The sequence below is a fragment of the Bos taurus genome, chromosome 10 (genome assembly GCF_002263795.3).
Source record: "Bos taurus isolate L1 Dominette 01449 registration number 42190680 breed Hereford chromosome 10, ARS-UCD2.0, whole genome shotgun sequence".
Taxonomy (NCBI): domain Eukaryota; kingdom Metazoa; phylum Chordata; class Mammalia; order Artiodactyla; family Bovidae; genus Bos; species Bos taurus.
The window spans coordinates 20,799,324-20,825,695 of NC_037337.1; the positions used below are offsets into that span (position 1 = coordinate 20,799,324).

At 49.6% G+C, this 26,372-nt stretch overlaps 1 protein-coding gene and 1 long non-coding RNA gene across 4 annotated transcripts; one reads left to right on the plus strand and one right to left on the minus strand.

The window, feature by feature from the left end:
* Positions 1 to 702: 702 nt before the first annotated feature.
* NFATC4 (nuclear factor of activated T cells 4) lies at positions 703 to 10,047 on the minus strand. 3 transcript variants are annotated; one of them, XM_024997882.1, is made up of 11 exons: positions 9,944 to 10,047; positions 9,640 to 9,768; positions 7,457 to 8,552; positions 5,869 to 6,031; positions 5,064 to 5,263; positions 4,584 to 4,756; positions 4,015 to 4,155; positions 2,996 to 3,051; positions 2,615 to 2,741; positions 1,840 to 2,421; positions 703 to 1,118 (listed from the first exon to the last, which is right to left on the minus strand). In XM_024997882.1, exons 2-11 carry the CDS (start codon positions 9,737 to 9,739, stop codon positions 1,051 to 1,053), a joined length of 2,706 nt encoding a protein of 901 aa, XP_024853650.1. In that variant the 5' UTR covers positions 9,740 to 9,768; positions 9,944 to 10,047; the 3' UTR covers positions 703 to 1,050. The 3 variants fall into 3 exon arrangements, 2 of the variants coding, with proteins under 2 accessions (XP_024853650.1, NP_001422138.1); NM_001435209.1 differs by lacking the exon at positions 9,944 to 10,047 and having other exon boundaries at positions 9,640 to 9,891; NR_198910.1 differs by lacking the exon at positions 9,944 to 10,047 and having other exon boundaries at positions 703 to 2,421; positions 4,015 to 4,756; positions 9,640 to 9,891.
* Positions 10,048 to 11,155: 1,108 nt separating this feature from the next.
* Positions 11,156 to 12,907, plus strand: LOC101905010 (uncharacterized). The gene is made up of 2 exons (XR_236050.5): positions 11,156 to 11,422; positions 11,502 to 12,907. It is a non-coding gene; the product is annotated as an uncharacterized lncRNA (long non-coding RNA).
* The last annotated feature ends 13,465 nt before the right edge of the window (positions 12,908 to 26,372 follow it).

A 26,372-nucleotide genomic window follows, 5' to 3' on the forward strand; every position in this document is an offset into this window, starting at 1 on the left:
GGACATCTGAGGGTGGGCTGGGGGCAGGAGCCCAGGAGTGTAGCGTTCAACCTGCTATTGATTAGCTGTGTTATAAAGGGCAAGTCCATTTCCCTCTCTGAACCTTTGAGCTCTCCTTGATAAATGAGGGAGAGGGACTAGACAGGTGTTTCCTGACCCTGGCTATGAATCAAAATCATCTCAGTGATAGTAAGAGAAAGTAACTTGAAAATACACAGATTTTCCCAAAGCTCCTAAAGGAATCTGAATCCCCAGGGAGGAGAGGTTTACAAGCTCTCGCTCCCAACCTTGCCCTGATGGGTCAGGGGGAGGCTCTGTTGTTGGTATTGTTTAGTCCCTAAGCTGTGTCTGATGCTTTGTGACCCTATGGACTACAGCCCGCCATGCTCCTCTGTCCACGGCATTTCCCAGGCAAGAAGATAGAAGTGGGTTGCCATTTCCTTCTCCAGGGGATCTTCTCAACCCAGGGATAGACCAGTGTCTCTTGTATTGACAGGCAGATTCTTTACCACTGCACCACCAAGGAAACCCCCTAAGGAGCCTCTGGGACCCTTCAAACCCTCCCCAGCCCCCTGCACCATGACTCTGGGATGCGGTCTTCCCAGCCACAGCCCACCCCTTACCAGGTTCTAAGCTTCCTCCAGCCAGGGCTAGAGTAAGCTGCCCCATATCTCTCTCTCCAAAGAGTTCTGGAGCTGGAAGCACTAGTCAGCGAGCAGTTTATTAGCCATTAGCCTGTCCGGGCCTCCCCTCGCCGAGGCCTGTACACAGTCTAGACAGGGCCTTCGCTCCCGGCAACCCTCCAGTCCTCGTGTGCAGGCCCCACCCAGAGTCCACCCCCACCCCAGTCCTCCACACTCTCCTGCTCCCACCCCTTCAAGGCAGCACCAGATCAGGGGCCACACCTCAGCTAGAGGAGGGGAGAGAGGGCAAGGGAGAGGAGGCGAGAGCTAGGGAAAATGGAACCAGATTGGCCCCCAAGCCTCTGGAACCACCACCCCAGGACAAGGGAAAGTGGGTAGGGCTGGGAGCAGGGTGCCAGGCGATGGTTCAGGCGGGAGGCTCTTCTCCAGGAGGTGCAGGGAAGCCACTCAGGTCTCGGCCAATGATCTCACTCACTGTAAAGGAGGGGCAGTTGAGAGACTGGGAGCAGGGCAGGTCGCCTCCTTTTCCAGAGACCCCCAATCCATTCCAGGCGGGCCTCCCTCTAGGATGCCTCTAGATTTCTCCTGCACTGGCTGGCTTCTCTTCCACTGGGCCTCAGTTTCCCCACTGTGTCCTAACACCTGCTCTCAATCAAATCTTGCTCAACTCTGTCCACGTGGGCTCTCGGGCCCTCATGCCAGCCCCTTCCTGCTGGCTCAGCCCGCACTGTCAGCAGGGCCGGAAGTGGGTGTAGCCGATGGGAAGAAGAAGAGTAGAAATAAGTGTCCTCATCGCCACTCAAGACCACAGTCACCATGTTTGGGGGGAGGTGAGACAAGGGAAAACTTGACTGAACACCAGCAAACCACTGCCCCTCTCTGAAACTCAGTGTCTGAATCTGCAAATTGAGGGAGCTAGATTGGTCTTGCAAGTACTTCTAGCCCTGTGTCTTTGTGATCTGGGGTCGAGGGCCTAGGCAGAAGGGTGGGGCAGGTACTCCCTGCCCCCTTCAGAATTAAGTTAACCGGAGTCAGCTGGCCACACGCACCAGGCACTTGCCTCCTGAGGCCCTCCAACTGGCCCCGAGGGGCCATCAGGGCCCAGTCTCTGGAAAGCCAAACTCCAGCCCTCAGTAAACATGCAGAGCAACCTCTTGCACACACTCACACTCGCAGCCCCGGGTCCCACACCCACCTTCCTCCAGCGTGATACCCTGGATAGGGACACTGTCTCGGAAGCCGCTGCCGTAGCCACCCCTGGATTTCTCCTGCTCCGGAGCCCCCTCCCCAGGGCCGTAGCTTGGCCCTACCTCACTGTATCCCTCAGCAGGTGGGGGGTGAACACTGCCCTGGGGAGGGAAGGGGCCTTCAAGTGGTGGGGATGAAGGCATCGGGGGCCGGAAGGGGGAGGGAGGAGGGAACTGCAGCCCCAGGGGAAAGGGGGAGCCCCGTCCTCCATAGGGGTCACTAGGGAAGGGCCGGGGAAGGAGAGAGACTGGAGGTGGGCGGGCACAACCTGTGGCACCCCCAGTCTCAGGGAACATCCGCAGGCCGGGTCTGTAGGATGGTGGGGGCCCCGTCTGGGGGTACAGAGGGGGCGTGCCATAGCTGAAGCCTTCTGACAGGTAAGGAGTTTCATAAGCAGGGTCTTCATGGGGATAGGAGGGGTAGGGGGGCCTGGGTGGTGAGAAGTCCATGTCAGAGCCAAAGGGGGGGCCCGATGCTGAGGGGAAGCCCCGGAGAGATGCATCCGGCAGAGGCTCCTCCTTGAAGATCACTGGATGGAGGGGAAGCAGGAGGACATGCTGGTGAGAGGGCTGGCAGTCTCCCCACCACATACCCGCTGACCCCACCTCTCCAGCCCAGGTTTCATCCAGCCCTTAGCCCCTCCCCATGGGGCACTGCATCCCTCTGCCCCTGCCTTAGCCCCCACATCCCAACCTGCCACCACAGGCTGTACCAGAACGCACCAGGCAGGAACTTGAAACTCTGGGTAGGACTGCGCTTCCTCCGCCCATTGGAGACGTAAAAGTAGACCTGGACCGGCCGGGACACGCGCTTGTTGCTGTACTCAGGGACGGCCAGGGTCAGAGTCACCTGGGGAGGAGCAGAGGATGAGGCACGGAGCCCTCTGGGATCTAGGCTCAACCCAAACACCACCTCCTGGCTTTTTCCATTTGCGAAGGAGCAAAATTCATCCCCCAGAGGTGTCCCTGCTTCCAGAATGGCCAGGATGCCTCCTCTAGCAAAGAACAGGTCACTTCTGGAGTCCACTCCCAAGGCAAGGGAGTCAGCTGAGAATTTCCTGACTTCTCCCACCCCCAGGGTGGAGACCCTAGGAACACGGGTACCTCATTGCTCTGCAACCGGTTCACCGTGGCCTCCTCCTCCCATTGCAACTTTCCATCTGTGCAGAAAGAACAGGGAGCTCCAGCCCAGCCCCACAGTCCCTGCCCACTGCCATTTCCCCTCTTGCTGAGCTAAGGCCACACTCAGAAGGTCCTAACAAAGCCTGTTTCCTCAATCGAATGGAACAGCCCACTGCCTGTTTACTCAATCGAATGGAACAGGCCGGGTTTACAACTGTCTCCAAGATCTCAAGCCATCAGTTGAGCCAAGAGGAATGGCAGGACCAATCCAGGGACCATAAAAAACTCCTGAGCCCTCCCACCCAACTCCAAACATCATCCCCTCGCATGATAGAGCTGGAAAGAAGTTCAAGGGTAGGAAAGGGTCTCAGCTTGAAGGGAGTCAATAAGACTCCAAGTCTCAGGACCCAGAACCTCTGACTCTGCTCTGATATGGTCCTAGGGTGCTAAACTTGAAGGCAGGGGCTGGGGCTCTGAGCAGGCAGGGTTAGGGGCGAGCTGAGCCTCAGGCTGGGGGGTGTAACTGGGCCCCTCAGTCTTCCCTTCTCACCCCTGCAGCTCTATGCTGGATGCCTCACAGGCTCTTGTCATCATAGCTGTGCTGCCAGTCCGGAAACTCAGGAGGGGCTCAGGGTCTGGCATAGTCCCTGAGGGCTACGGGTATAGTCCCATAGGGCTATAGTCCCATAGTCCCATAGTATAGGGCTATGAGTCCCATAGGGCTCAGGGTATAGTCCCCTCTTCCTTTCTCATCTTCCCCGTCCACATGAGGGTAAATTAGCTCACAGCTGACTCATCTTTAATAAAAAGAATGTGTATTTCTTACATTTATTCACCATCTTGAGCATTTCAGATGGCTGTCATATGCAGGGGAAGCAGTGCAAGAGGAAGGGCATCTTTCCGTTCCATTTTACAGATAAGGAAATTGAGGCTCCACTTGCTAGTGCAGAGACTGTTCACCCTCCCCGTTCCAAGCTCTTCCTCCCAGAATGGGTACTCACCAGGGCCCCTCTCGATGAACACCACCTTGGAGTCTGGCAGGAAGTTGGAGCCAGTCAGCACGAGCTCCTCCCCTCCCCTGACAGAGCAAGCACTGGGGCTGTAGGCCTCCACCTGGGGCAGCTCCTGAGCTGATCGCTGGGCTGCAGAGCAGTGCAGGAAAGGCCTGGCTGGGCTGCTATGGAGAGGACAGGCTCCTGCGCCCCCACCCTGCCTAGGATAACTGCCACAGAGCCTGGAGGAGCCCTCCTCAGCGGCGGACACACAAGAAAAACAACAGTCTTCCTGGGGTCACACAGGCCAGGTAAGGAACCCCTCCTGGGCGGAGAGAGAGGCCAAGGGGCTGCCCAGGGGCAGATGGAGGCTAGGGTTGCTGTGGTCCAGCCTAGGGGCCGAATCTGCAGCCGGGGTAAAATAGAACACTTCCCCCAGCCCACCCACAATAGAAATAAAGGCTGGGTCCCTTAGGGGACCAGCCAGGCACGGCACATTGCGGAGGCCATGGGCAGACAGACACACGGACAAGAAGTTAGCCAGAGACAGAAGGATGGCACAGGGCCTCTTTGCTCACAGCACTCGATGGGTACCGATGCTGTCTGCACCGAGACAACCTTCCCGCTGCCTTGGGGCACGTGTACTCGGAACACCAGCCGCACGCGTGTGTTCTTGCGCCCAATGTCCGTCTCGCCCTTCCGCAGTTCAATATCTGAATTCCGCAGCTTCAGGATTCCGGCACAGTCAATGCTGAAGCCAAAGAACGGAAGGCAAGCCCTCCCATCTGAGGCCAGAAGGGGATGCCTCCCAAGAAGGGAGTCCCCATCCTCCATCCAAAGCCCTAAATGACCTTCTCTGGGAGATTATGGGGGTGGCTGTTTTAACCCAGAGTGCTCCCCACCCCCAAAGTCCTCCTCTAGATAGTAAGAGGGCCTGACACCTCCTAGGGATGATGTCTAACTCCTCTGGGGAGAGGAAGAGTTGGCCTAGCTTAGGCCCCATGGAAAAGGCTAGTCCTAAAGCCCGGAGACCAGAAGGAGATGGAGTGAGAACCTACTTGGCTGCCATGTTGTTCTCAGGGAGCAGGGTCATCTCCAGCACCTTGGTGCCGCTGACTACGGCTTCGTAGCTGGCCGTGGCCACCATCTTGCCGGTGATGCGGTGCACCTGATAGAAAGCGTGGGGCCGCAGGTTCCTCTCGTCCGCCGTGCCGATGAACATCTGCAGGGTCAGGGGCTTCTCGCTGTAGCCCAGGAGCTGGCAGAGGGAGACGGAGGCCACCCGGCTGAAATTTCCCCTGTCTCATCCTTCACCCACGCCCAAGTTTTCAGTCCCCCCACCCCCCACCACTCCAGAGGAGTGAAAGATAAAGGACATCCTGGAAGGGATTCCCAGGGGGGATTGGGCACCAACTCTCCACCAGCTGGGGAGAAAACGTGGCCTGGAGTTCACAGTGTTATTCTTGGAATGAGGCCCAAACTGGGCTGGGTGAAGGGGAAAATCTTCCAAGAGAGACTGGCCCAACTGGACAGAGACAACCTAACTCCCAGTGAACTTTGGCCTCAGCCTAACCCCTCCCCCACATCTGGCAGCCCACCATTTTCCAGAGTAGACAGGAGGCTGGTGTCCCATGGGATGAATGGAGTGGGGGTGGAGGCACAGAAGAGTAGAAAGTACATCCGGGTCCCTGAAGTGCACCCTTCCTCCCCAGCACTAGTCCCTCCCCCAGGCCGCCTGCAGGGTCATTGCTGAGAGGGAGTGTGGGAAAGGGCAGTGCCATGGGTCTGCACAGCTGCGGCCCATCTGCAGGGATCTGGGACTGGAGAAGAGACAGGCTATCAGGCCTGGCTTCTACCACTTACCTTCACTACAGGGTGACCACCAGGGGCTGCTTTGACAGCTCCCCGGCTGCCCTCTGTCTCATAGTGGGCCCGGTGGTGGGCTCTGGGCTGTACCTCGATCCTCAGCTCCAGCTGCTCATACTGGCTGGGCAAAGGCCAGTCGAGTGGGGGTAGGGCAGAGGTCCTGGAGAGAGACACAGAGAAGCACTGATCACCTGCAGCCTCAGACCTGAGTCAGGGCAACCCTGGGTCCCAACTCCCAGGGGTGTGATGGAGGAAGGGGCGGGGTGGGTTTGAGAGAAAGGAAGTCAGAGCAGAAGTAAAATGGTCCACAAGCCTATAATCAGGGGCACTATGGGACAGGCCTCTCAGAGGTCCTCGAGATAGGGGGGTGGGGGACACCAGGAGTGAGACTCCCTTCTTCCCAGCTCTGAACACTGGGTCTGGTGGGGGTGGGGCAAGGGTTCCCCTGGATACAGAGGAACCCCAAGATGGGGTTCCTAGATGGGAAGAGTCAAATAAAGAAGCACAAATTCAGGGAATTCCCTGGTGGTCCAGTGGTTAGGATTCTAAGCTTTCACTGCAGGAGGCACAGGTTCCATTCCTGGTCTAGTGATCAGGAGCTAAGATCTCGCATTTCAAGTAGAACATAGTGGGCTAAGCAAGCCAGCAACTAACAGAGTAGGGCCTGATCGCATCCCTTCCCAGGCCAGCACACTTTCCACTAGTTGGAGCTGGACGGGTGGGTTCCAGAGAGCTGGGGATACAGATGTGCAACTTCCCTGTAGTGAGCACCCAGACACTCTGCGCCAGGGGATCTCAACTGGTAAGTGCCCGCAGGTGATACTCGGCAATGTTTGGAAACAACTAAAAAGTTGTTACAACTAGGAGAGTGGATAGAGGCCAGGATGCTGCTAAACATTCTACAATGTCCAGCTCAACCGACACAACAAAGAATTATTCTGCTCAAAGTATCAGGAGTGCTGAGGCTGAGAAACCCTGCCCTACAGGAGCCCAGAGGAATGGGTGTTAAAGTTTCTTTCCCCCAGGAAATTTTTCTGGATGAAACCAGCTCAATCTGACATCCAAGATTTAGGATTATAGAAATAGACACGGTTCTTTGAGGGTGAGAAGTGTAGAAGGGCAGTAAGAACTGCTTGTTTGAACATGAATTCTTTGACTTGCAAACACATGCTACTTCATCTAAATTTTGCAGATATACTTTTAAGCCACAAGTCAGGGCCAAGGAATTGAGTTAGAGAAAGGGGACTTCCTGCTGCCCATTGCAGGGCAGAATTCCAGCCCAGGATCCAGCACAGAGCTGAGAGTGGAGGACGCCTAGAGGAATTCCTCCTTTACCTAGGTGGTCCTTCTAGGGCTCCAGGGGCTTTTTCTAATATACAGGGAGTGACTGACCTTCGGCAAATCATCTGTCCAAAGGAGATGCCTGTTAAAAAATTCTTCCTAAAACTGAGTGAATGGCAGCAGTCAAGCTGGTAGTAGAGTCTCTCTTCTGTGCCCTAGGACCTTTTCCAAATTCATCCCTTGACCCTCCTACTCCCTGGGTGGGATGGCTGGAGACAGTGGTGATTTCAGGCACAACCCTCACCTGAAGATGGGGCTGTGTCCCCCAATCCGGGCCTTGGACCACGCCAGTGGAGAAGGCACCGCCAGGTAGTCCATGCCAGCCGCCTCCTTCCGAGGACCCCCAGGAGGAGCCCCGGCCTCCTCTGCTCCCGAGGGCAGCTTCCCATTGCATGGGGCAGGCTCCTCAGACCGAGGCAGAGCCACGGCCTGCTCGCTGGAAGTCCTCCGGGTCTTCTGGGGTATGCTTTCGGCTGATGGGGCTCCCACATAGTCAAAGGGGCCAGGGGAGCCAGGATCCCGGACCAGAGGCAAGGGGGGTGGTGGAGGTGGTTCAGGCCCCTCCTCCCCTAGGCTGCCTCGGCGGGACAGAGCTGGGGAGGCCGAAGATGGGGTTCCCGAGCTGGAATAGCGCCTCTTGCCACATGGAGAGGCAGGTCGTGGGGAGGCTGGGGTGGGCCCAGGAGCGCTGAGGAGTAGCCAGCTATCCTCTGGCCCCCGGCCTCCAGGACTCGGACCATACAGGCTCCAGGGGTCATCGGGGGTCCACGGCCTTGGGGAGGCCCGGGGTGAGGGCAGTGGGGAGCCCAGGCCAAACCGGGAGGCTGCCTCATTTAGCTCAGACTCCACCTCGTCACAGGCCGCATACAAGGCTGCCTCGTCCGAGGCATCCGAGAAGAAGCTCCAGGAGGACAGGCTGCTGCTGCCCGGGCTCGGACTGAAGAACGGGCCCCCACCCTGCCCCCCTGCCTCTCGGTAGCCTCCAAAGCCTTCCGGTGGGGGGTAGTCCCTGGGGGAGCCTTCCCCCCAAGGATCTGGGTTGTCCTCCAGCGCAGCTGGTGGGTCGGGAGTGGGAGAGATAGAGGTGATGCGGATGCTGGGGCACTCAAGAACACGGCCTCCCCCAGCCCCCCCGGAGCTCCCTCCTGGCCCCCCCAGCCTCACTGACCGGGCTGGCTGGCTCTCCCAAGTGCCAGGTGAGGGGGCCGGGCGGGGTGGTGGGGAGTGCATGCCAGGCCGAGGGGGTGGAGGCCGGGGAATGCCAATGGGAGCAGCGCCATAGGGAGGGGGCTCCCCCAGGGCCAGACGGCAGCATGGTGGGGTGTCCTCTGAGTCCAGTTCTGTGGAAAGGGAAGGAGACAGAGACAGGGATGACACAAAAGGCGGGGAGAGAAAGAGGCAGGTGAGATGTCTAGGTTCCTGGAGTGGGCAGCCACCCCTGGCCAGTATGCTACCCCCGCCTCAGCAAAGAGAGGTCTCTGAAATGCCCTTCAGAGCCACAGAGACAAAAGCAGAGTTGGACTTGGGAAGGTGGAGAAGATAGATCCAGAAGTGCCGGACCTTTTCCTACTCAGAGAACTTCAGGGCTCTGGCCCTGGGACCTGGGGTACCAGACAGGGGGCGGGTCCCAAGGCGGGTCGAGAGGGGCTGGAGCTGGGTTTGGAGGCGTGTTTAGGGAAGCATTGGGCTGGGCTGGGGGCGACTCACACATGAACCCAATTAGCAGCGGTTCCCAAACCCCCAAACGGCGCTGGCAGGAGCCCCAGTTGCCATCGCAACGGTGGCCAGGGGAAGGGGGGCTCCAGGGCTGTGATGACGAGGGAAGGTGGCTCCTCCCTCACTCCCCCCAATCCGGGGGCGGGGGTGCAGCGAAGGGGGTGCTGCGCGCCGGCCCGGGGAGGCGCGGGGGGGCGGGGGCGCGGGCTGCGCGGATTCCGTGCGAGCGGCGGCCGCCGCCCCCGGCTCAATCCCAGCCATCTGCCTCTCATTGCGGCCAGACGGGGGAGGGGGAGGGGCGCCCTGGCGGGGCCTGAGAGCGCCCCCAGCCCTCGGCGTCCCGTCTGCGGGCCCAGAGCTCCGTCCCCGAGGGGCAAGCTCCAGAGCGTAATGTCCCCTTTCCCTGGCGGCGCCCTGGGCTCTCAGGACCGTGTTCCCGCCCGCCCCGCATCCCAGTGACAGTCGGCCCTGCCGAGAGGCGGCGCGCAGCCAACGGCACCCCCACCCCCACCCCAGTCACGACCTAAAAAGGAGAAAGTGGTGCCGGGCCCCCAGCCTCACGTCTGCAGATCCCCCCGAGCCCCGCGACTCCCCGCAACCTCTGACCCCCTCATCTCTCACCCCAGGCTCTCTCCCCTGAAGCCCCCAGACTCAGGACACCCGCCCCCTTCCCTCACGGAGCCCCAGTCCCCTTCCCAGCCCCGCACTGACCTTCCCCCGCCCCACCCGCGCCCAGCGGGGGGGCCTCCTTTTCCTCCCCGAACACCAGCTTAAACTCCAGCTCCTCATCCTCGCAGCTCGCTGCCCCCATGGGTCCGGCCGGAGCCCCCAGGTCCCGGTCTGGGCGGGAGGGGGGATCTCAGGAGGCTGCAGTGTCTTGACCGGCGACTCCCTCCCTCCCTTCTCTGAGACGCCCCCTCCTCCGCCGCTGACGCCTCCCTCCGGACGCCCCCTCGTTATTATAGAAACTTTTCCAAACTTTTTTCCCCAAACTTCTTCAAAGTGCCCCCCCAACCTGTCTCTGATTGGCTGCCGGGGATGCTCCAGCCCCTCCTCCAGGGATGAGATGGGAAAACCACGCGCCCCTTGTGCCCCCTCCCTCCCGCAAGCCTCCCCGTCTCCCTCCCTCGGTCCTCTCTCCAGTCCCTCCCCCTCAAAAAAAAAAAAAAAAGAACAAAACTGAATTGGAAAACGGTCTCTCCAGCGTTGGTAGGACCATAATGATGCCTATTGGCCCTCAGTGGTGACAATCATTTCCCGCAGGGCGCAGTCCCACCGCAATCCCCAACTTAGTCTGAATTCGAGGGCTCTGGGTTCGAATGCCTTAAAGGGGCCACATCCTGGGTCCACAGTGTAGAGGACCCACGGAAGACCCTTTCTGAAGAGTTGTGCAGCCAGCCAGCAACTAGCAAGGAAGCACCACATTTTATCCCCTTTCCCTTGTCTAAGGGCAACCAGGCTCTGGGGTGCAGAATGGCTCCAGGCTGCTCTGAAGTGGAGAAGGCCATTCCTTTGAAGTCCCTAGCCTGAGGCCGCCCCGCCTAATTCTTCTGGAAGGAAGCCTTTGCCTGGCCAAACCAGCCCCTCCACCGGTCCATCTCTCCCTGTCCCCCAAAAGTGAAGAAGAGTTATTGGTCTTGAGGCACTGTTCAAAGGTCCATGACTCCTGATGGGCGACAATCCAGGCCGGACTTTACTGCTGTCCTAGTCCCAGCCACCCGGAGGGGCCATTAACTAGCCTCCAAGGGAAGCCGGCTCTCTCCTCCCTAGAATCTTAGTCGGGAATGAATCTCGGTTCCGCTGGCATCCCGCTCCAGCTCTCCTGATAATCCTGGCCAGGTTTACCGGCGCCCAGCAGTCCCAAGACCGGGTGGGCCCCTGGGCTGGACACCTGTCACCTGGGCGGGAGAAGGAAGAAAGACTCGGACTGGAGTTCCTAGAAAGGCCAGGCATATTGGGGTCCTGTTGTGCGGGAGGGATTTAAGTCGAAATTAGTTATTCAGATGCCGGTCGGTTAGGGTGGGTGCATGGGTGTTGGTACCATTCCCCCTACGCAGACCTTAGGCTACAAACCTATCAGCAGGCCGCAGCTACCTTTAATCTAAAGACCTCCAGCTGAGGGCCCAGCCCGCAGCTGTGCTCGGGCCCCGCACCGAAGGGGTTAAGCGACGGCCCTAGGCTCAGACGTTTACAAACACTTGGGAGCCGGGCGGGGACCGCGCCCGCTACTCTAATGAGAAACAGGCTCGGCGGGGCCAGGGCGCAGGGGAGGGCTGGCCCGGCCGGCCCGAACTCCGCCGCGGCCGAGGCGACTGCCCGCCCCCCTCCCCTCCCGCCCTCCCTCCGGCCCGCCCTGGGGACCCCCCAGCCCCGGGGGACCCCAGTGACGTGCGGAGCTGCCCCGGCGGCGAGCCCAGGACCGCGACGCCGGAGGGGCGGGGAGAAGAAGCCAGGCCGGCGGGGAGAGAAGAATGTTCCGAGGCCGAGAGGGGAGGTGGCCTGGTTTGATTTTTTTTTTCCTTTCTTATTACCCCCGCTTTGGTTTGTCGCCTCAGGTTACATTTCCCTTCCAGCTTCATCATGGAAATAAAGAAAGGAGAGACCCAAGGAGAGAGAGAGTGAGGAGCATCCTGAGACGGACTGCCAACCCGCACCTAAGAGGCTGACCGAGGGCCGTGGGAAGCCGAGGCAAGGCGGGAAGGGGTAGAGACCCTGCCCCTGCTCTAGCTCACCATCCCCGACACGCCGCCTACGCACCCCGCAGCCCCCCCGCCCCCTGCTCCGCAGCACTAGCAGACGTGCGCATTCTTTTCAAATGTCATATTTCCTTTGATCCTGGGCAGCGTTTCTCCATGTGTCTGGCTCAGCTCCCGCCCAGCCAGCCGCTCCCCCCGCCCTCACCCCACTCTGTGTATTTTCCTGAGGTCCCTCCCCCTCCTCCCAGCATCTGGAAGGCCCTGAGGACTGGCGTTGGCGCACATTCCCCTGGAGACTCTGGCCTCGCCTTCCAGTGACTCAATTTCCCCTCTGCGGGTGGGGGCCGGGAGGTGTGGTGCGGGCGGAGAAAAGAGTTGTTGCGCGTAAATGTGGTATGAACAAGCCTGCAGACTGCTCAGAGCGCTAGCTTTCCTCGTGGGGCAGAGGTGGGGGGGCTCCCCTCGACTCTGAAAACCCTCGGATCTGTCTGAACTGCAGCTAAGGGATGGAATTTATAATTTCTGCGAAGTCCTGCCCGGGGAAAAGTGGGTAGTTGTAGGTTTGGGTTGCTCCGCACATCTGCCCCCTGGCGACCACAAAGACCCAGCCGCCCTCCCTCCCGCGGGTCCGGTCTCTCGACCGCCCGACCTTGGTCCCCGATCCCCTAGCGCGCACATCTGAGCACAGCTCCTCTTTCTCACCTTGTATTCGTGGAGCGTTGACTTCCGCTCTCCACTTTCACAAGCGTGACTCAACGGCCTTGGAAGCGGACGTTTCTTGTTGTTTCTAAATTACACAAAATACAGTCTCCTTGTAAAGGATTCAAGCCATACAAAAATATATAGTAAGCTGTGATCCCCCACCATTTTGTCTAAGTTTATTAACCTGTATATGGTACATATGGCTGGGCTTCTCAGGTGGCTCAGTGATAAAGAATCCTCCTGTCAATGCAGGAGGCACAGGAGACCCCGGTTGTATCCCAAGGTTGGGAAGAAGGAGGAGGAAGTGACAACTCGCTCCAGTATTCTTGCCTGGAAAATCCCATGGACAGAGTTGCCTGGAGGGCTACAGACCCTGGGGTTCCAAAGAGTCAGACACAGCTTAGCGACTGAGCTTGCACACACGCATGCCTGCCCTTTTTGTGTATGTCAGACCATGTTGCAAGCATTTTTCTTGACTTGCTTTTTTTTTTCCCCTCAGTTAACAAATGACTTGGAGATCTTTTCCTGTCAGTACATGTACATCTGAAAATAGTAATAAAAACACTCCTCTTCATTTGAGATTGGTGAGAAAGCTAGGTCTGGAACCCAGGTTTTCTGGGTCCTTGTCCAGTGCTAATTCTACTATACCACATTTTATGTAGGAATCTGTCTCAGAGTGGCCTTCCCCCACCGCCGAAAATCAAACCCTTAAAAAAGAATGAGATGATGCAGGTAGGTTATTGTGGAGAGCAACCACAGGGGACAAAAATGGGGAACTGGGAAGAGTGAAATGGGAAAGCGGAAAAGCCATCCAAACAAGTGACGTGGAGCTGGTGGCCACCTCGAACAACTGGAACATTGTCCCAGCACTTTCTGTGGAGCCATACAGAATGTGATTCCAGAGACAGGATATTCGTCTACTCACCCTCACCCCCAGTGGTCAAAAGTTCCCCTTTAACTGTTAATTCCCTCACTCTTCCAGCTTTACACAAGTGTCAGAAAATGGTAGGTATTCCACAGTGCTGCAGCAAAGACGCCCCCGAGCAAGAGGCGTAAAAGATAGGAGCTATACCTGCAAGCTGGTACTCTCAGGTGACAGGGGCAAGCTATTGGTTGCCATAGTAATAGCTGGAGTAAAAAGATGGATGGAAGATGTGTCCTATCTAATCTTTAATTCACACAAAAAATATGTATTGAGGAACTTCTATGTTTAGAGGCATTTCTAGGCATTGGGTGCCTGTATTTATAGACCAAGCCTCCAAGAATTGTTGGGTATTATCAGGTTAGAGATACATTTCATACTTGACATCTCCTTCTTCCTTTCCCCCTAACTGTACAGAACTGTTTTATTCACAGAGTATCTATCTATCTGTACTTAACTTATCTATCTCCTTCCTTTGCATTCCCTTCATTGCCATTCCAGTGTAGACCTTGATTTTTTCTTAGACTCTCAATAACAGTATTAACATCAATGACATACTTTACACATTTGACAAAAGAAGCATATAATTTTTAAACCCTATCTATATGATTTTCAGTATTAATCATGTATGAAACAATAATAGCCAGAAAAATTGGAAAATAATAATTTTCTTTTATTGACTTTATATGCTCATATGTTTAACAAGGCAAATAAATATATCTATATATATGTCATATAGATATACATGCCATATAGTTACAGATTATCTACATATATATATATATATATGGCAGTACAAGACAGAAAAAAGCAACAGATTAATAATTGTAATTTTATGCATATAATTTTTATTTTAAATATAAAGGGAAAACATACACTTACATATTGGTCTGTCATAAGAATGAATTATAACGTTACAACTTCTGTCTTAATTTTTGCAAATTTGTCAATGATTTTGTCAAAATTGATCTTCACATATAGACAGTATAGCCAGATTTGTCGATCTCACTTATGGCTGATCAAAGAAAACTTTAATAGTCTTAATTTTTTGAGATATAATCCATATACCATAAAATCCACTCTTTTGGAATGTACAACTCAGTAGGTTTTAGTATATTTACAAGGCTGTGCAACCATCACCATATCTAAGTCCAGGCTATTTTCATAACCCCCCAAAAGAAGTGCCATACCCACTAGCAGTTACTCCCGATTTCCCCCTTCCCTTTCTCCCTGGAAACCACTAATTCACTTTATGTCCCTATAAATTTGCCTCCACTTAGCCTAATGTTTTCAAAGTTCATCCACTGGTAGTACATACCAGTATTCATTCCTTTTTATGACTAAATATTTTAATTTAAAAATATTTTTCACAGACACCGATAGAAAAAAATCTAAGGAAAAGATTGGCACAATTCATTAACAATCCCATTTCACAGTAAGTTCCAAAAATTGCAATATGGTTTTGTTTCTCCTTGAAGCTAACAGCTTTCAGGTGCCTCCTTCACTGAAAAGTTTTAAATACAAACACTTCACATTTTTACTGTAATAGTTTCTATTACTGTATAACAAATCACTTTCAAAACTGGGTGCCTTCAAACCACAATGATCATTTGTTATCTTGAATAGTTTCCATGAGTAAGAAATTCACTAGTGATGAAGGCTCCTTATCTGCTCCACAACGTCTGGTGAGAGACTTGAAGGCTAGGAGCTGTAGCGGTCACATGTCTAGCTATTGACGTTGACCGCTGCATGAAACTAGCCAGAACAACTGGTTGCACCACATACATATGACTGTTCGGTGTGGCTTGGGCTTCCTTACCAAACAGCAGCTTTGAGAGCACGCTTCAGGTAGGCACTACATTCTTTTCATGACCTAGTCTTTTTTTATATATATAATTTTTTTCATTTATTTATTTATTGTTGGCTGTGCTTAGTCTTCATTTCTGTGCAGACTTTTCTCTAGTTGTAGGGCACAGGTTTCTCATTGCAGTGGCTTCTGTTATTGCAGAGCAAGGGTTCTTAGGTACTCTAGCTTCAGTAGTTTTGACATGTGGGCTCAGTAGTTGAGGCTCCCAGGCTCTAGAGCACAGGCTTAACAGTTGTGGCACATAGGCTTAGTCGCTTTGTGGCATGTGGGATCTTCCCAGATCAGGGATTGGGATTGAACCCATGTCTCCTGCATTGGCAAGCAGGTTCTTTACCACTGAGCCATTAGGGAAGCCCATGTCCTAGTCTTGAGTCACAAGCCCCTGGCCAGAATCAAGGGATGAGAACATAAACCCCCCACCTCTGGGTAGAAGAAGTATCGGTTATATTGGAAGAAGAGCATGTAGAATGCACTAAACACATACATATGGTCTTCTTTAGAAAATTAAATCTGTCACCATTTGGTCATAACAATCCACATTCCTCCCACATTCATCCTCTCCCCATAAGATCTTAAAGTCTCATCCCATTACAGCACCAAGCTCAGGCACAAGGGCCCAGATCTCATCACTTAGATCCTGGACCTCAAGCCTGAGCAAATGCTGTTTAACAAACCACCCTGATACTTAGTGGTTCCTTCCAGCTACATATTATGTAATTGGGAGATAAAATATAAAGGTGAAAGTTATAAACTAATAAAAATGTTTAACAATAACCAATAATTCAGGCAATGTAACAAAACAATTCTATCCATAAGAGATGGTTGGTTGGAAGCAACAGAATATGGCTCCCTGTAACTTAAGCAAAAGAGGAACATTTTGACAGGAGAGATAGCAGAACTAAGAGAAAAGGAGAATCCTTATGAACTTGGGGCTTCCCGGGTGGCTCAGCTGGTAAAGAATCTGCCTGCAATGTGGGAGACCTGGGTTTGATCCCTGGGTTAGGAAGATGCCCTGGAGAAGGGAACGGCTACCCAGTCCAGTATTCTGGCCTGGAGAATTCCATGGACTGTATAGTCCATGGGGTCACAGAGTTGGACACAACTGAGCGACTTTCACTTTCGCTTTCTTCACTTATGAACTTGGGTTGAATCTCTCTTGGTCATAGTATATGATCATTTTTATGTATTGTTGGAGTCTGTTTGGTAATATTTTGTTAAGAATTTTTGCATCTATATTTGTCAAAGATATAGGCCTGCAATTTTCTGTTTTGATAGTATCTTTAATTTTGGTTATCAGTGTGAGAGTAGCTTCATAAAATGTTTTTGGAAGTATTCCCAACTCTTCAATCTTTTGGGAGAGTTTGAGAAGAATCAGTATATGGTCTTCTTTGTATGTTTGGTAGAATTCACCTGTGAAGTCATCTGGTCCTGGACTTTTGTTTGTAGGGAGTTTTTGTTTTGTTTGGTTTTTTTTTTGGCTATGCCAGATGGCATATAGGATCTTAGTACCCCCACCAGGGATCAAACTCACAGCCCCTGCATGGACTCAACCACTGGACCATCAGGGAAGTCCCTGTAGGGAGTTTTTAAGTTCCAGATTCTACTTCTCTTCTAGTGATTGGTGTGTTCAAATTATCTGTTTCTCCTTGATTCAGTTTTGGTTGGACTATATGTTTCTAGAAAGCTGTCCATTTCTTCTAGGTTGTCAGATTTGTTGGCATATAATTGTTCTTTTTGTTTGTTTGTTTGTTTTAATTTCTGTAGTACCAGTTGCAATTTCTCCTTTTTCATTTCTTATTTTATTTATTTTGGTTCTCTCTCCTTTCTCCTTGTTGAGTCTGGCCAGAGGTTTGTCAGTTTTGTTTACCCTTTCAAAGAACCAGCTCTTGATTTTATTGATTTTTTTCTATTGTTTTTTTTAATCTCTATTTTATTTATTTCCTCCCTGATTTTTATTATTTCCTTCCTTCTGCTGACTTTATGTCTTGTTTTTTCTTCTTTTTATAATTCTTTTAGGTGGTAGGTTAGGTTGTTTACTTGAGATTTTTCTCATTTTTTTTTTTAAGGAAGGCCTGTATCACTATGAATTTCCCTCTAAGAACTGCTTTTACTGCATCTCATATATTTTGTATGCATTTTGATTCTCATTTGTCTCAAGGTATTTTTTAATTTCCTTGTTAATCCTTTGTTTTTTTAGTAGCATGTTGTTTAGTCTTCATGTAATTGGGCTTTTTTGTCCTTTCGCTTCTTGTGGTTGATTTCTAGTTTTAGTCCATTGCGGTCAGAGAAGATGTTTGAAATAGTTTCTATACTCTTAAATTTATTGAAGTTGGTTTTGTGCCCTAGTATGTGGTCAGTCCTAGAGAATGTTCCATGTGGACTTGAGAAGAACGTGATTTGGGGGGTGGGCGTGGGGGTGTAATGTCCTGAAAACATCAATTAAGTCTAACTGTTCTATTGTATCATTTAAGGATCTCTGTTGCCTGATTGATTTTCTGTTTAGAAAATGTGTCCTTTGATGTTAAAATCTTCTACTACTGTATTCCCATCAATTTCTCCCTTTATGTCTGTTAGCATTTGTGTATGTACTTGGGTGCTCCTATATCAATGAGTGTATTAATAAAATCCTCTTCTTGATTGGTCCTTTTATCATTATATATTGTCCTTCTTTATTTTTCTTTATAGCTTTTGCTTTAAAGTCTATTTTGTCTTGTATGAGTATTATAACTACCACTTTCCTGTCACTTTCATTTGCATGAAATATCTTTTCCTGTTCCCTCACTTCATCCTATGTGTGTCCTTTGCCCAAAGGTGTGCCTCCTATAGACAGCATATGGTAGATTCGTGTTTTTTTAATTTTAATCCAGTCTGCCACTCCATGTCTTTTGATTGGAGCATTCAGTCCATTGAATTTAAGGTAATTGTTGATACATATGTATTTATTGCCATTTTAAACTTTGTTTTCCAGTTGACTCTTTGTTTCTTCTTTTGCTTCTTTTTGTGGTTTGATAATTTCCTTTTATTTCATGCTTGTTTTCTCTTCTGTTTGGCATTTGTGAATCTATTGTATGTTTTTTATTTGTGGCTGCCCTGTTTTTCAAGTATGTTAACCCCTACCTACCTGTTTGCTTTAGGCTGATACAGCCTTTAGTATTGCTGTATTCTTTTAGTTTTTGCTTGTTTGAGGCTCAAACACATTCTGAAAAAAAAAAGAAGAATCTGCATGTTCTTACTCTCTTTTCCCACATTTTATGATTTTGATGTCCTTTTTTTTTTCACATTTTCCTGTTTAACCCTTTTGCTGTTCCTTTTTTTTTTTATCATCACTTTCACAAATAGGTGTTTTTTTCCCTTTGATCTCTATACTGGCTAATTTAAGTGATTTACTTTCCAATTATGATTTATTTCTTCCTATATCTTCTTGCTTCTTTTCTATATAGAAAAGACCTTTCGCTATTTCTTTTAGGGTAAGTTTAGTATTGCTGTATTCTTTTAGTTTTTGCTCATCTGAGAAATTACTTATTTCTCCTATTATAAATGATAATCTTACTGGGTAGAGTATTCTAGGATGTAGATTTTTCCCTTTTAAGACTTTTGAATATATTTTTCTACTCCCTTCTGCCCTGCAGTGTTTCTGTAGAGAAATCAGCTGACAGTCTTAGGAGGGTTACCTTGCTATTAAACCTTTTTCTTTTTCTTGCTGCCTTTAGGATCTTCTCTTTACTTTTAATTTTTGAAACTTTTATTGTAATATGTCTTGGTGTAGGTCTGTTTGGGACTCTCTGTGGTGGACAATCCCCTGTGAGCACAGGCTCACGCATCGCTGGTAGGAGTGTAAAGTGATACAACCACACTGACAAGATGTTTAGAAGTTTCTTCAAAAGTTAAATATACCTATCATGTGACTGAACATTCCACTCCTAGATATTCACCTGAGAGAACTGAAAACATAGGCCTATACAAAGACTTGTACATGACATGTACATTTGTAAGAGCCAAAAAGCATTGTCCATGAACAGATGACCTGATGAAGAAATTGTGGTACAACAGAATACTACTCAGCAATAAAAAGGAATAAACTATGCATGCATGCTAGCACTTCAGTCATGCCCAATCCTTTGTGACTCTTTGGACTGTAGCCTACAGGCTCCTCAATCCATGGGATTCTCCAGGCAAGAAAACTGGAGTGGGTTACCATGCCCACCTCTAGGGGATCTTCCCAATGTAGGGATCAAACCCGTGTCTCTTATGTCTCCTGCACTGGCAGGTGAGTTCTTTACCACTAGTGCCACCTGGGAAGCCTGAAACTATTTATACACACAACAGCATAGGTGAATCTCAAAATAATCACATTAAGTGAAAGAGATCAGATAAGAAAAGAAAACATGCTATGTGATCCCATTTATATTAATATAAAATAGAAAAGGCAAACCAATCTAAAGTGACAGAAAGCAGATTAGTGGTTGCCAAGAAAGGGAAAATAGCATAGAAAGGCAGAGGGAAAGATTAGAGGGAAGTTTCAGATGTGATACATATGTTCACTATCTTAATTGTGCTGATGGTTTCACGGGCACATAAGTATGTCAAAACTCATTACATTGTACACCTTAAATATGGGCAATATATTGAATGTCAACTCTACTTAAATAATGCTGTTAAAATATTTAACTTAAAAAAGTTGATAGGAACTTCCCTGATGGTCCAGTGGTTAAGAATCCAAGCTTCCAGTGCAGGAGACATGGGTTCAATCCTTGGTCAGGAAACTAAGATCCCACATGCCAGAGGATGAAATAAAAAAAAAGAAAGAAAGAAAAACTGATAAACTTACTTGATTGATTCAAAGTCCAGCTTCCAGAGGACTCTTTCAGAGGATCTCACCCATAAAAGAAGGCAGCTGAAAGAGCATCAGTTCAGTTCAGTTGCTCAGTGTCTGATTCTTTTTGACCCCATGGATGAAAGAGCATAGACCTGCCTTTTTAAAGTTTTTGTATGACCTTAGACTGTTTACTTAAACTCTCACAGCTTCTCATTTTCTTCATCCATAAAATGGGGCTAATAATAATCTGCCTCACAGGTTTGTTGCTAAAATTTGAGTGAGATAACAGATGAGAAAGCTGTAGGTACATAAAATATGATTTCCCATCTCCAAAGGAGTTAGATTCATTTCTGTTCCCACTTTTGCCCTCTTTCCTTCCAGACAGGGAGGGATCCTAGACACAAAGACATCCAGAGGATAAACAATGAGGAGGAAACATGGCAGAGGGCTTGGATTGTGTTCCCCTGAAAACACCGTCTGAGGCCAAAACATGAGACTTCCGGAGGGTGGTCCCAAGGGTCAGAGAGATGGAGTAGAAAATGTGAGTCAGGGAAGGAGATGATGCCCCGAAAAGCCATCTATTGAGCTAGCTACTGTTGTGGAGCTCAGTCCTGTCAGAGACACTCTGAAGAGTAATAAGGCATAGCTCAGAATTGACCCTTTGGGGCTTTCCTGGTCACTCAGTAGTGGAGGGTCTGCCTGCCAATGCAGGAGACACAGGTCTATCCATGATCCAGGAAGATCCCACATGCCACAGAGCAACTAAGCCCTGAGCCACAACTATTGGGCCTGCGCTTGAGAGCCTGAAGCCTCACCTAAAGAGCCCTCATGCTGGAACTACTGAGCCTGCGCACCCAGAGCCCATGCTCTGCAACAAGAGAAGCCACCACATTGAGAAGCCCACAGACCACAACTAGAGAGAAGCCGGAGCAGCAACAAAGACCCAGCACAGCAAAACAATAAGTTTATTTATTTATTAATTTTTTAGATGATAAGGGCCTTCCCCAATGGCTCCGCGGTAAAAGATTCTGCCTGCAATGCAGGAGACACATGAGACATGGGTTCAATCCCTGGGTCGGGAAGATCCTCTGGAGAAGGAAATGGCCACCCACTCCAGTATTCTTGCCTGGGAATTTCCATGGACAGAGGAGCGTGGTGGGCTACAGTCAATGGATCCATAAAGAGAAAAAAAAAAAGAGAATTGACCCTTTGAAAGACAGGAGACTGGGGCACTGACCCATGTCCTCCACCATGAGGGTTGCCCCCCAAGGCATTAACTCTCCTCTCCTCTCACCACAATTCTGTCAACTCAGAGAGAAAAATTGAGACAGGCCTTTTGGATGAGGTGCTGGCAGGATGGAGGCCGGTTGAGGGGGGCGGGGGGCATATCCACCGTGGGCACAGCTCAGATCAAAGGGGGCCTGAGAATGTGTGGCGGGGGAGCACCAAAAGCAGCTGCTTGGGGCCCAAAGCCCATCTTTGGGTCAACCACGTGACCTCCTCAACCTTAGGCAACCTGACAGTTGAGAAGCTTGTGACCCGGGATTCAAGTCCTCCCCTAGACCACAGGCAGGGACACAACTGACTTCCTCAACTGCTCCCTCTGGACACTTGTCTGGGAGAGAGGAGTGAGAATACCTGAGGGGTGAGTCATTAAAGGGGCCCTGGGAGGAAAGGGCGGGGCTGGGAATTTACCAGAAGGAAAAGCTAGCTATTTCACTCAGCAGCAGTGAAATCATTTTTCTCTGCTCTACAAATAGTGAATTAGCAATACTCCTCAGATTGGAAACACAGTGATACTGATTGTATTAGTGTCTATCACTTATGAAGCACACAACATGCACCTGGAAATGGGCTGTATTCTTTCCCGTGTTATTTCATGTCATCCTCTCAGCCACCCAGTCCAGTCGGTAGTATAATTAATTGAAGTGCAGAGAAACTGAGTAACTTGTTAAATATTAAACAGCTAGTAACTTGCAGAGGCAGAATTAAGTTCCAGGTAGCCTAACCTCAGAGCCTGGACCTTTGACCACTAGATTATAGTTAACTCCCTATGAGAGAGAGCAGAACATTCAGCTGGGAAAGCTGCCTTACTGGGATGAGAGAGACTAGGAGAGCACAGAAATTAAATCATCAACATTAATTAGACACAGAAAGCAATGAGAGAAGGACTCCACACTGATATTAGAAGGTGAATCATGGTTGTCTGTGTATGGACAGGCTCCCCGGTGACTCGGTGGTGAAGAATCCACCTGCCAATGCAGGAGATGCAGGTTCAATCCCTGGGTTGGGAAGATCCCCTGGAGAAGGAAATGGCAACCCATTCCAGCCTTCTTGCCTGGGAAATCCCATGGACAGAGGAGCCATGGGGTCCATGGGGTCACAAAAGAGTCGCACATGACTTAGCAACTAAGCAACAGCATGTATGGACACTTGTCATTGATGGTTGTTCAAAATCTTTTTAGTCCCTTCATGATAAGGTAGAATAGAAAGAAGCTACCCTTCCAATTTCCCTTGCCTTGAAGGTGCAGACAGCTTAGGTTCTGCCAAACCCGCTCTGTGAAGAGCCAATGGTGAGCAGAGATTCCATTTGCTGAGGCAGGTGGCCCTAGACAGAGTAGTTCTTTGTGAAAGCATCGGTCTCTCCACTTTGCTGAGGAAAACAAGTGAAAAAAGGCTTTTGTCCTCCTTGGAACACTAAAGGAGAAAAGCATGCCCCAGACACTGAAAAGGTTTCCCTCCAAAATGGATCCAAAAGCAGAGAGAAGCAGGAGCCACCTCAGTAGGGATCCTAAAGGTTCTGGACCCAATTCCAATGTGTGTCAGGAAGGGGCAGGTGTCTCACAGCACCAAGGAATTCTGGGACACCAGCAGGGTGTCCTACAATTCAACTCAACCCTGACACTACCTGGAGAGAGCATCAGATCCCACAAGGTAGTGAAGGGCTCTGTTCTACAAGTCTGCCCCTCCCCCAACTTCAGATAGTAGTCTCAACTCCAGGTTATCACCTGGGTTTCTAGCCAACAGGCAATAGATCGAAGTTTCCATCAAATCTTGCCTTGGTGTCAATTAATTGACTAGAGCAATGCAGAACACAAAGAAAGATTGTGCTTACTAGATCTCTGGTTTATTAGAAAAGGATTTAACTCAGAAACAGACCGATGGAAGAGATGCACATGGTGCGGTATGGGGGAAAGGGCACAGAGCTTCCGTGCCCTCTCCAGGTGCCACTCTCCCAGAAAATCAATGTGTTCGCCAACCTGGAAGCTCTCCAAATTCATCCTTTCAGGGTTTGTGGAGGCTTCATTACATAGGCATGATTGATGAACTCATTGCCATTGATTCAATCTCCAGCCCCTCTCTCTGATCCAGAGTTTGAAGATGGATCAGGTACCAAAGGTTCCAGCCCTCTAATCACAAGGTTGGTCCCTCTGGCAACCAGCCCGCATCCCTTTGGTACCTAAGGGTTTTCCAAAAGTCACTTCATCAATGTAGCAACATTCCTCTCTCAACACTGGAAATTCCAAGTGTCTTAGGAGCTCTGTGCCAAGAATGGGGCCAAAGAGCAACTATTTCTTGTTAGATCACAATACCATAGATTCCCCTCCAAGCAGAACGTTTTCTCCATAACTCTTCTCTGCTCCCTGGATGGGGGATGGGGGAGGGTTGGTTTGTGACTTTTCTAAGTAGGATGCAGCCCAGTCTCCCAAAGTGACAGTTAATTTGCCCATAGTTGTACCCTTTCCCTCGCTGGGGAGGGTATTTTTTAGCAGCTTAGAGCAGAGATAAGATTTCCCCCGATAAGCAGAAGCAGCTGTGTGCCAGTGAGGGGAGGACCTGCCCTGCCGCAGTAACAGAGGTTCTTGATTTATGTTTGTTCTTCACATCCAGAACAAAAAGAGAGAGAGAGAAATAAAAAATTTCTTCATCTACAAAATTTGACAATAGGTCTGACCTCTCAGAATTGTGATGACATTCTGTGAAAGGACTTTGTAAACCATCAAGTGTAAAAAAGACTAGCTTTTTATCATTGATGATAATGATGATAATAATGACTTATGGTAGGGAAAGGTGACTTAACCAGTCTGGACCCCTTGTCTTTCCCAAAGTTCACACTGTAAAGTTTGCACTTTTGCTCATGACATCCTCTCTGCTGGAATCACTTCTCCCAGGTTTTGTCTGTCGAAACCCTATTCCTCACTGGAACACCAAGGGCCAACTTCAATCAGGTATTAAATGTGACACCAGCAGATGGATAGCTGCCAAAGTCAAGAGGAAGCAGCAGAATAGATTTCCAGGTCAGGGTAGTGATAGGTGGGAGAGGGAAGCTGCTGCACCTCCAGTCCTGCGGGAAAAGGGAGGCTGAGATGTAGCCCTACCAAATAACTTTCATAAATTGACTTTTGTGTTGTTCAGTCGCTCAGTTTGCAACCCCAAGAACTGCAGCAAATCAGGCTTCCCTGTCCTTTACCATCCCCCAGGGCTTGCTCAAATTCATGCCCAATGAGTCAGTGAGGCCATCCAACTATCTCGTCCTCTGTCATCCCCTTCTCCTCCTGCCGTCATTCTTTCCCAACATCAGGGTCTTTTCTAATGAGTTGGCTCTTTACATCAGGTGGCCAAAGTATTGGAGCTTCAGTCTCAGCATCAGTCCTTCCAATGAATATTCAGGGTTGATTTCAATATTAGGATTCAATATTAGGATTGACTGGTTTGATCTCCTTGCAGTCCATCAAATTCACTTTAGGAGAGTTAGAAAATACAGATAAGCGGGACTTTCCTGGTGGTCCAGTGGTTAAGAATCTGCCTTGCAATGCAAGGAATAAAGGTTCAATACCTGGTCAGAGAACTAAGATCCCACATGTCTTGGAGATCTAAGCCCACAGGCCACAACTATTGAGCCTGTATGACTCAATGAAGATCCTGTGTGCCACCAACTAAGACCCAGGACAGCCAAATAAATAAAAATTTAAAAATACATAGAAAAAAAAAAGAAAAAATACATAGAAAAATATGAATATAAAATATAAGAAAATAAAAGCACCTGAAAACCTACCATCCATCACTTTAAACATTTTTCTATTTGTACATTTGGATATTTATATATATCTAAAGTTTAATGTTTCTTCCCAGTAAAATTTAATGTGTGAATTTAACTCAGATGACCATTATATCTACTACTGTGGGCAAGAATCTCTTAGAAGAAATGGAGTAGCCATCATGGTCAACAAAAGAATCCAAAATGCAGTACTTGGATGCAATCTCAAAAACGACAAAATGATCTCTGTTCATTTCCAAGGCAAACCATTCAATATCACGGTGATCCAAGCCTATGCCCCAACCAGTAACGCTGAAGAAGCTGAAGTTGAATAGTTCTATGAAGACCTACAAGACCTTTTAGAACTAACACCCCCAAAAGATGTCCTTTTCATTATAGGCGACTGAAATGCAAAAGTAGGAAGTCAAGAAACACCTGGAGTAACAGGCAAATTTGGCCTTGGAATACGGAATGAAGCAGAGCAAAGGTGAATAGAGTTTTGCGAAGGGAACGCACTGGTCATAGCAAACACCCTCTTCCAACAACACAAGAGAAGACTCTACACATGGACATCACCAAATGGTCAACACTGAAATCAGATTGATTATATTCTTTGCAGCCAAGATGGAGAAGCTCTATACAGTCAGCAAAAACAAGACCGGGAGATGACTGTGGCTCAGACCATGAACTCCTTATTGCCAAATTCAGACTTAAATTGAAGAAAGTAGGGAAATCCACTAGACCATTCAGGTATGACCTAAATCAAATCCCTTATGATTATACAGAGGAAGTGAGAAATAGATTTAAGGGCCTAGATCTGATAGATAGAGTGCCTGATGAACTATGGAATGAGCTTCGTGACATTGTACAGGAGACAGGGATCAAGACCATCCCCATGGAAAAGAAATGCAAAAAAGCAAAATGGCTGTCTGAGGATGCCTTACAAATAGCTGTGAAAAGAAGAGAAGCAAAAAGCAAAGGGGAAAAGGAAAGATACACGCATCTGAATGCAGAGTTACAAAGAATAGCAAGGAGAGATAAGAAAGCCTTCCTCAGCGATCAATGCAAAGAAATAGAGGAAAACAGAATAGGAAAGACTAGAGATCTCTTCAAGAAAATTAGAGATACCAAGGGAACATTTCATGCAAAGATGGGCACAATTAAGGACAGAAATGATATGGACCTAACAGAAGCAGAAGATATTAAGAAGAGGTGGCAAGAATACACAGAAGAACTGTACAAAAAAGGTCTTCACGACCCAGATAATCACGATGGTGTGATCACTGACCTAGAGCCAGACATCCTGGAATGTGAAGTCAAGTGGACCTTAGAAAGCATCACTACGAACAAAGCTAGTGGAGGTGATGGAATTCCAGTTGAGCTATTTCAAATCCTGAAAGATG